Genomic DNA, 9,448 nt, shown 5'->3' with positions numbered 1-9,448 from the left:
CCGCGTAGGGCACCCCGGTCATGACATGATGATCCGTATTTTAAAGAACTCATACGGACATCCTTTTTTTTCGAGTGAAAAATAAAATGGGAGAAAAATCCGCCACACTGCAAGGTGTCGGTCCTAGTACTACTCAAATGCAGTCATTGCTTTCTGAAGTACCAGAAACACTACCTTCATCCCATTATGCCTCATTGACTATTTCAAAGGCACATCACTCATTTTGCAAAGCCTGCTCTTTAGCAAAAACAGGATCGAGACCTTCCTATGCTAAAGATACAAAACAAAGCATTCCATTCTTACAAAGGATACAAGGAGATATCTGCAGACCTATCCATCCAGAATGCAGACCATTCAAGTACTTTATGGTTCTGGTGGATGCTTAGACACACTGGTCACATGTCGTTTTATTATCCACAAGAAATGCTGCATTTGCAAAACTCCTAGCACAGATTATACGCTTAAGGGCTCACCACCCTGATCACACTATCAAGTCTATAAGGCTTGATAACGCTGGAGAGTTTACATCAAAAGCATTTGATGAATATTTCATATCTATTGGGATTGATGCAGAGCATCCTGTACCCCATGTGCATACACAAAATGGTCTCGCAGAAGCCACCATCAAAAGGCTACAGATGGTGGCTAGGGCATTGGTTATGCTCACCAACCTGCCTATATCTGCATGGGGTTATGCAATATTGCACTCAGCTTTACTTATTCGTTTCAGATCCACAGCTAGCCAACCATTTTCTGCGTACCAGTTGGTAACTGGATATGAGCCTGACATTTCACACTTATACATATTTGGTTGAGCAGTATATGTGCCTATTGCGCCCCCACAGCGCATCAAAATGGGTCCTTAGAGACGATTAAGTATTTATGTTGGATACGAATCCCCAACAATTATCCGCTACTTGGAACTCTTGACAGGCGATCTCTTTACCGCTAGATTTGCGGATTGTCACTTTGATGAGACAGTCTTCCCGTCGTTAGGGGGAGATAGGAAAAAGGATTTTCCAAGGGAACGACAGGAATTGTCGTGGTTTGTCCCCACTCTGTCTCATTTTGATCCCTGCACTTCACAAAGTGAAAGTGAAGTGAAAAGAATAATCGATCTTCAGAACGTAGCAGATTCGATGACTGATGCGTTTACTGATATCGCAAAAGTGACGAGATCACATATACCAGCTGCAAATGTGCCTACAAGGTTAGAAGTCCCTAACAAGGGGCACGGTGCCGCAGATAGAGGCACTGCAACCGCACTTAGTGGAGGTGTGGTTGAGGCCGTGGCTCCCCAAAGGAAGAGGGGGAGGCCACTTGGTTCGATTGACACTCACCCAAGGAAGAAGAGGGCGAGTAAGGCACAAACTAATCATCAATGTATAGAATCTCTCTCATGAGATTGTCTTTGATTACAGTTATGTCCATGAATCAATACTGGAGGACGCTCCGATGTTTAAAATGATTCCAGAGAACAAAGAAATCTCAAAGGATTATGAGAGTGCGTATGAGTTGATAGAAAGATCTTCCATACACATTGATGATATATACTGTTGCTCAAGGAATCATAGAGCACAATGATATCGAACCACGCTCTGTTGCAAAATGTCAACAAAGAGCAGATTGGCCTAAATGGAAAGAAACAATCCAGGTAGAATTAGATTCTCTGACAAAGAGACAGGTATTTGGTCTGGTAGTGCTAACCCCACCAAGTGTAAAGCCTGTAGGACATAAATGGGTCTTTGTCAGAAAGCGTAATGAGAAGAATGAAGTCCTGAGGTACAAGGCTCGCCTTGTGGCGCAAGGTTTCTCACAACGCCCTGGAATTGACTACGATGAGACATACTCTCCCGTAATGGACGTTATAACGTTCCGCTACTTAGTTAGCTTAGTAATTTCCAAAGGACTGGAAATGCAGCTCATGGATGTGGTTACTGCATATCTCTATGGGGATCTAGATTCAGAGATATCAATGAAAAGTGCCAGATGGCCTTACATTACCCAAGCCAAGTGACTCTAAACCACGGAGTGCGTTTGCAATTAAGTTGAAACGCTCACTTTACGGATTAAAACAATCCGGGCGGATGTGGTATACCCGTCTAAGTGACTACTTGATTGGGAAGGGATATAAGAACGATGAAGTATACCCCTGTGTATTCATAAAGAAAACAATTTCAGGATTTGCAATTGTAGCTGTATATGTCGATGATATGAACATAATAGGTACTCTTGATGAAATAAGAGAAACCGCGAGCTACTTGAAATCCGAATTTGAGATGAAGGATCTTGGGAAAACTCGATTCTATCTAGGCCTTGAACTAGAACACCGAGTTTGTGGAATACTAATCCACCAGTCTGCGTATGTCCAAAAGTCAGGCGATATAACATGGACAAAGCGCATCCTGCTAGCACTCCCATGATCGGTCGAAGCTTGGATGCAAGGAAAGATCCATTTCGTCCAAAGGAAGATGACGAAGAGGTGTTGGGAGCTGAAATTCCCTATCTAAGTGCAATAGGCGCATTATTGTACCTAGCCTAATGTACTCGACCAGACATTGCATTCTCAGTGAACTTGTTAGCTAGATTTAGCTCAGCGCCAACGCAACGTCACTGGAATGGTATCAAAAACATTTTCGATACCTAAAAGGAACCATTGACTTGGGACTGTTCTTTCCCTACAGAGAGACAAGAGGGACCACAGATGGAACTGCAATCCCTAAAGGAAATGTTGATGGCGAAAGCGCCACTCTCTACACCGAAACGCCAAATGACGTTTTGGTTGGTTTTGCTGATACTGAGTATCTCTCTGACCTACATAAAGGTCGTTCCCAAACTGGTTATGTATTTACCAGTGGGAACACGACGATATCTTGGAGATCAACCAAGCAAACCCTTGTGGCTACCTCCTCGAACCACTCATAGATCATTACTCTACATGAGGCGGTTCGTGAGTGTGTATGGTTAAGAGCTATCATCACACATATTCGAGGGACTAGTGGTTTGAGTTCTACCACTAAAGAGCCTACTTGCATTAATAAAGATAATGCAGCTTGCATCGAACAGATGAAGCTAGGGCATATCAAGGGTGATAATACAAAACACATATCACTAAAGTTTTCTACAATCAACAACAACAGGCCCTCCTCAAGATTCAAGTGAATCAAGTAAGGTCTGAGGAGAATATGGAAGATTTGTTCACCAAATCATTGCCTGAGGCCATATTTGAGAAACATGTGAAAAGCATAGGAATGTGAAGACTTTCCAAGCTCCCTTGATTAATGTAAGGATCAGGGGGAGGTGTAGACGTTAGGGGGAGTCTAACACACACATGTCATCCTCAAATGTAAAAGGTGCGTTGTGCTCTTTTCCTTCGACCAAGGTGTATTTTTTGTCCCACAAGGTTTTTATTGTTACTTGGCAAGGTTTTTAGTGAGGCAACAACTCATGCACCATTTCATCTTTGACTTGGCACAAGCGGGAGTGTTAAAGGAAAAACACATTATGTGCCTTCGTCAAAGTGATTGACGGAGAGGGAATCAAGTAATTAGCAATCACCATCAATCAGTATGGATCAAGGACCAATCAGTAGTTAATGTCATCATTGTAATTGATATTTCCGTTGTAATTCTCTCCCTATATAAAGGGGCTATGAAATGAAATGAGTAGACCAATTCCAATTGCATTTTACTTTTACAAATTCTTTTTTATTAGAAATTATTTTTGAGACCCAATACCTTGTGTTTGATTTTATTTTTTATTGGATAAGAGATTTATGTAATCGGATCATGGAATGAATATGTGATTAATAGTTCGTTTGCAAATTATGAGTGAGGTTATTTCAGGAACTTGAGTGAGGTTTAGTGAGTAAATTTAGTATTTGAAAATTTGATAGGAGGTGTAAAAAGTACAGGAGGTCAAGTGAGTAAATTTGGAGGTTCCAATAGAAAAACTTATTATTTATTTGTATTTTCTATTAGCAATTAATTATGCTTTTTTTATTTTATTTAAGTGCCTGAAACAAAGTTGGAAATGAATTCTAAAGGTAGTGTGTTTTATTTGTTTTCTGAAAAAAGAAGTGTCCTTATTGTCTCATAAAGTTTAACTTATAAGGACGTGTGATAGGATCCAGTACAAATCTCAAAGATTTGAAAATGACATATAAAAAGTTTTCTCATAAAACTCCAAAATTGTATTATGTAATTGATTTGCTATTTCCTTTTACCTTCACATATTTGAATATGATGTTTTACTGTTAGTTTGTTAAGATTGAAAAACACTATGCCAAAAAATGCTTCAGACCATACCACTCAGACGACAGAAGACGTTTTTTCTGTTGTCTGATTTTTTTGAACGTCTTCAGACAACAGATTTAACTATTTATGTCGTCTAAATGGTATCAAAATCAACACCAATTCAACTTTTTCAAGTTTGTTATAATTTAGAAAATTCAGACAACAGAATCTGTTGTCTGAGTAAAGGGAGAAATTATTTCTCCTTGTCTGGACAAAAAAACATTTTTGGCTGAACTAAAACTTGGTTAAAAAAAACTGGCTGAACTAAATGACCTAGCGCTAGATACCCCGAGTTCTCTAATAACACTTAGTTAAAAAAATAGACGCCTCTTTTCTTCTCCTCGAGCAGTCGACCTAGAACCCTTCTCCTCCAGCAGTCGACCTAGAACCCAATTGAGCAACAGATTGGAGCGAACCCAGATCAGAGCCAGACCCCAAATCGTCAACAGATCAGAGCGATCTCCGATCCCAGACGACCAACAGATCAGAGCGATCTCCGATCTCAGACGACCAACCCAGATCAGAGCGATCTCCGATCTCAGACGAACAACCCAGATCAGAGCGATCTCCGATCTCAGACGACCAACCCAGATCAGAGCGATCTCCGATCCCAGACGACCAACAGATCGGTACCATGTGAGAACGAAGGAGAGAACCGCCGCGAACAACAGAACCCGGACGAGCGTGTCACTGAGCTGATCCATCAGGAGCTTCAGGATCGACTAATCCTCGTGCTTCTCCAGTTCGTTCCATCCGTACACCGCCCGGCGCTTCTCGACTTCCTCCTCCGACAGCCCCGAGGCTCTGCTGACCTTGAACTCGTCCTCGCATTCCTGAAGAAACTGAACCTGTAAGTCTCTCATCAATATTCCATGCTAATTGAGATAGTTAACTGAGAAGTACATGATGGGGCGGCATTGTTGTGTTGCCAATGAATATATGTTTTGTCTTGAGTTTAGTGTTATTGGAAGTAAAGGATGGGGTGGGGATCTTTTGTAAATCTTATTTTTGATGCTAGCTATCCATGATTTTAATGGCATATACATCATTTAAACTTGAATATAATGAATTATATCTACCTACTCGTCTGGTACCTATGCGAAAGTGATATCTATAAGAAGCTCTTCATGTATTTCAGACAAATGACATGATAATACTGCACTTTATAATTTGGAAAAGACAAGAAATTTTGTGGACAAGTTTGTCTTTGACGTGCTGGCCTCAGTGGGGGTTTACATAAAATGAAATTTCTATCTTAATATGATATTCATATCGTTAAAGGTGGTTAAACAAAAGTACACATCTTATTTTACTTCAACAGTCTCCATAAGAACTTATTGGACCTCTTCATGAGATTTCTAGTTATTTCATTACAGTGCCATGTGTTATTGAAGACTTGTTGTAAGATTTAATTTATTTATCACAAATTGTGACTTGTGTCCTTGTATTGTGCAGATATTGGATGAGGCTGCGGTGCAAAATATATTTTTAAAGTCCCTAGACAACTATATAAAGTGGTGTAACTACTTGTGCATTCAGCCAGTTTGGAGCAAGTATGGACTTCTAGATCTGATTTCATATATATCCTTTCTTACTTCACTCTTCCGATGATAAATTGATATTTTCTTGTTTATTAAATGATGGTGATTGATGATAGTGAGTTAGTGACTAATGGAATCAATCAATTTTGTGCAGTTTGCAGTCAGTTAGGAAGGAGAAAAAGCTACTGTTTGTTTCCATGTACTGTTTGATCTGGGGTGAAGCAGCCAATGTAAGTGAACCTTTTATTGAATAACTGGAATTGATCGTTAGTTTTTGTTTACTTTTCTGTCGTAACATCCTTCTGCATGCATGGTTCACCCAATTTAGTTTTAATTGGTGAAGTGAATGAATCAGTATAACTTGAAGATTATAGCACGACATTTTATCTTTCTTGGTGAGACTTGAGTGTTTTTCATTTATGTGAGATTATGATCTTTAAGTTTTAGTATTGACAGAGTGCAAACTAATTTTACTTGAATACCATGAACAATGGATTTGATTCAAATTCATGAAGCAGTCATATTGTAAAAGTACATAGATGAACTGCCTTTCAAGTTATTTCATGAAATACACTTTCATCAGTTATTGTTGAGCTTCATTTCATTTGGTTTGCACTTAAATCATTTTGCAGACTTGCATGCTTCAGCATTCTGTTTTCTGATAAAAAAAGCACTTTCAGCACTTTCTAGTTGGCTCTCCCTTTCATACGCATATCCAAATAGAAATATATCTTTCCCTTAAGCTATTCTGTTACATCCAGTTCATTTTTTGTCGTGTTCTATTTGTGCAATCTGAACTTGTTCTATACTACATACTGCTGATCATGTTTTTTTTTTTTTTTTTTTTTTTTGCTGTGGGTGCTATGTAGTGAAAGCTTGGAGTTAGGCTCATTAGGCAAGCATTGGAAGCGGATGATTGGCTTAGCTCTGACTTAAACAAATTGAGGTAAGCATTTATAATCATCACATAGTTCGTTCTTCATTTTATTTTTGTGAACTTTCTGTTCTAGAAGCACATGAATTTTTGGAATTTTATAGTTCTGGTTACAATGTTTCATTTTGTGTTATAGAATTGAATTTTTTTCATGGAATGAACTATTTTCTCCTAGAGTTAGGTTCACGAGTTATTGGAATTTTCTATTATATTGATGCTCATGTTTGTCATGGAGTAGCTACATTCGAATGTTAATTAAGCTCTGCTGTATGTTTATGAATTAATGTTGCTTCATGTATCTCTGTGTGTATATATATATATATATATATATATATATATGTGTGTGTGTGTGTGTGTGTGTGGTGAAGTTGTTTAATAGTGATATGTACGTTTTTAAGCTTTCTGATCCTAGGTGATAATATAGTTCCTAATTGTATAATGTGTTTATATATAAGATGGATAAATCATGGATGCATGCTGATAGAAGATCATTGAAGTTTAAGATAGGACTTGAAGACTTTCTTAAGTTCGCTTTAGCAAATGCACGCGACATATCAAAAATATGCTGTCCTTGTTTGAAGTGTTGTAACAATGATGAATTTTCTGTTGGAGTGATCAAGGACCATATATACTTTAATGGTATTGATGTTAGATATAAGCAATGGAAATGGCATGGAGAACCTTCTGCCATGAATGCCGATATATTAGGTGAATCCATCTTCTTCTTTTATTTATTCATGTTCAATTAATATGCAAATTTGTTTCATATATATAGTATATGTTAATATTGGAAAGGGTTGATAACATGTAGTCTTATCGTTACAAAATTAGATAACAAAGCGTGCTAATCCGAAGAAGAGAATCAGAGATTCATTTGATGATGACAATGAAGACCTGGAAAACTTGCCGACGAATCTGCCATTACCAGTAAAGGACTTGTGTATGTGGGCCAAGACTGAATTGATGGATGGCGCCACAATCCACACAACATTTGGTGGGGAAATTTTCGGCCATTCTAGGAAAGCCGTCATCTTTAGAAGGGATATCTATAACATGGCTAACATGCTGGAAGTATCTGGAGGAGTCATTGTTTTTTACATGAGGTACATATCAGTTTTCAATTACCTTATTCTTATCTTCAGTAATTGACTATACTCTGCTTGATCTTCATAATCAGAAGCCTTTTTTTTTATTTAGCCCTTTAATATTGCAATATTATTTGTAGCTACATTTATGGAGTCCTGAAGAAGTCTAAGATGCTTGATATGGTTGGCTTTATGGACCCTGCACACACCGGTATAATTGGGTGTGGAAATCCCACTGAACGGGCACGGTCTATGTCAAATCGGTACATGTTAGGGAAACCGGGGCAAATATTTTTGGTTCCATATAACTCAGGGTATGTAATCAGTATTACTACAATGTTAGGCATGTTATATTGCTTGTTGATAGCTTCTATGTATAGATGTAATGGACTTATCAAAAAATAATTTTTACATCTTTTTCTATAGTGCTCATTGGATGTTGTCGGTGGTGAACCCGGATGAAGAAGCCGTGCATTTCATGGATCCGCTAAAAAGGCGACTTTGTGCTGGTGAATGGAAAAGTATTGTCGACAAGTAAGTCTACTTCCCAATTTTTTTTTTTACCATATTGATCAGTTGATGTTGTTTCTTCATGTACTGAACTTGCTGCTTGCTAATTATAATTTTTGTGATCATCATTTTCAAGCTCTATTAAAATCTTCAATGCCCAAAAGGGTAGGAAAGGAAGGAAAATAATCCAATGGAAGAATCTTGCTGTAAGTTGGTTGGAATTTTTATAGTCTCCATTAAGTCGTACTTCCTCATATGGTTAATCTTAATTTATTATTTTCAGGGTATTCCGGAGCAAACTGATTCTAAGACTTGTGGTTATTTTGTCATGCGTTATATGAAAGAAATTGTGGAGGACAAGAACTTGGAGTTTGCTACCAAGGTAAGAATGATCAACTGCATATAGGCATATATATTTTAGTTACTGAAAGTTACTGAACCTTATTATGTCCAGTAAATTTGAGAAGCAAATGCAGCAAGTCCAGTATAGGCATAATAAGGTTGATTTACTGGACTTGCTGCAAGTAACTTTGAGAAGCAAATGCAACATAATAAGGTACTGGACTTGCTGCAAGTAACTTTGAGAAGCAAATGCAACATGATAAGGTTCATATTATAGGCATATTTCAGGTTTGCTACCAAGTTATAATGGACTTGCTGCATTTGCATCATAATAACTTGCTGCATTTGCTTGTTTCAGTGGGAAAGGAAATCAAATCTTGCTTACACACAGAAGGATATTGATGTGGTTCGAGCTGAATGGGCAAATCATGTTATGAAGTTCTAACTTTGGTTCTGTTTAAGGTAGATGAGTAGCACCAGCAACTGCTTTTGTGCATTTATATATAACTGATGGAAAGTGTTGATGAACCTAAATTATGCATGCAGTTGCTTTGCCTAGCTACTCTTTCTTGACCTTATAGGTCGTTTTTGACTTAGTGCAATATTAGGTAAATGATCGAGATCGATGAGATGGTTTTTTGGTTCTCTTGATCATTATGTAACTGTTGGCTAGGTTTAGATTTGGAACTATGGATTGTATTTTGGATGATGTTGATGCAATTAATGAAACGTAGCCATCAT

The 9,448-nt window shown here is 38.0% G+C and overlaps 1 protein-coding gene across 1 annotated transcript; it reads left to right on the top strand.

Annotated features, from left to right (window-relative positions):
* Positions 1 to 4,760: 4,760 nt before the first annotated feature.
* Positions 4,761 to 9,342, top strand: LOC133733459 (uncharacterized). The gene is made up of 10 exons (XM_062161080.1): positions 4,761 to 5,145; positions 5,751 to 5,848; positions 5,991 to 6,066; positions 6,706 to 6,782; positions 7,602 to 7,873; positions 7,996 to 8,169; positions 8,282 to 8,389; positions 8,502 to 8,571; positions 8,649 to 8,747; positions 9,066 to 9,342. Exons 5-10 carry the CDS (start codon positions 7,713 to 7,715, stop codon positions 9,150 to 9,152), a joined length of 699 nt encoding a protein of 232 aa, XP_062017064.1. The 5' UTR covers positions 4,761 to 5,145; positions 5,751 to 5,848; positions 5,991 to 6,066; positions 6,706 to 6,782; positions 7,602 to 7,712; the 3' UTR covers positions 9,153 to 9,342.
* The last annotated feature ends 106 nt before the right edge of the window (positions 9,343 to 9,448 follow it).

Source organism: Rosa rugosa, chromosome 2, assembly GCF_958449725.1.
Source record: "Rosa rugosa chromosome 2, drRosRugo1.1, whole genome shotgun sequence".
In the NCBI taxonomy this organism is placed as follows: domain Eukaryota; kingdom Viridiplantae; phylum Streptophyta; class Magnoliopsida; order Rosales; family Rosaceae; genus Rosa; species Rosa rugosa.
Note: the sequence above shows the minus strand (reverse complement) of the source record. Positions and strands in the feature narration are given on the sequence as shown.

Excerpts from the sequence above, each read along its gene's own strand:
- LOC133733459 (XM_062161080.1), top strand. The coding sequence starts at position 7,713 with ATGTGGGCCAAGACTGAATTGATGGATGGCGCCACAATCCACACAACA. Across the intron at positions 7,874-7,995 it reads GTCATTGTTTTTTACATGAG|CTACATTTATGGAGTCCTGA; the intron begins GTACATATCAGT and ends TATTATTTGTAG. Across the intron at positions 8,170-8,281 it reads TTGGTTCCATATAACTCAGG|TGCTCATTGGATGTTGTCGG; the intron begins GTATGTAATCAG and ends CTTTTTCTATAG.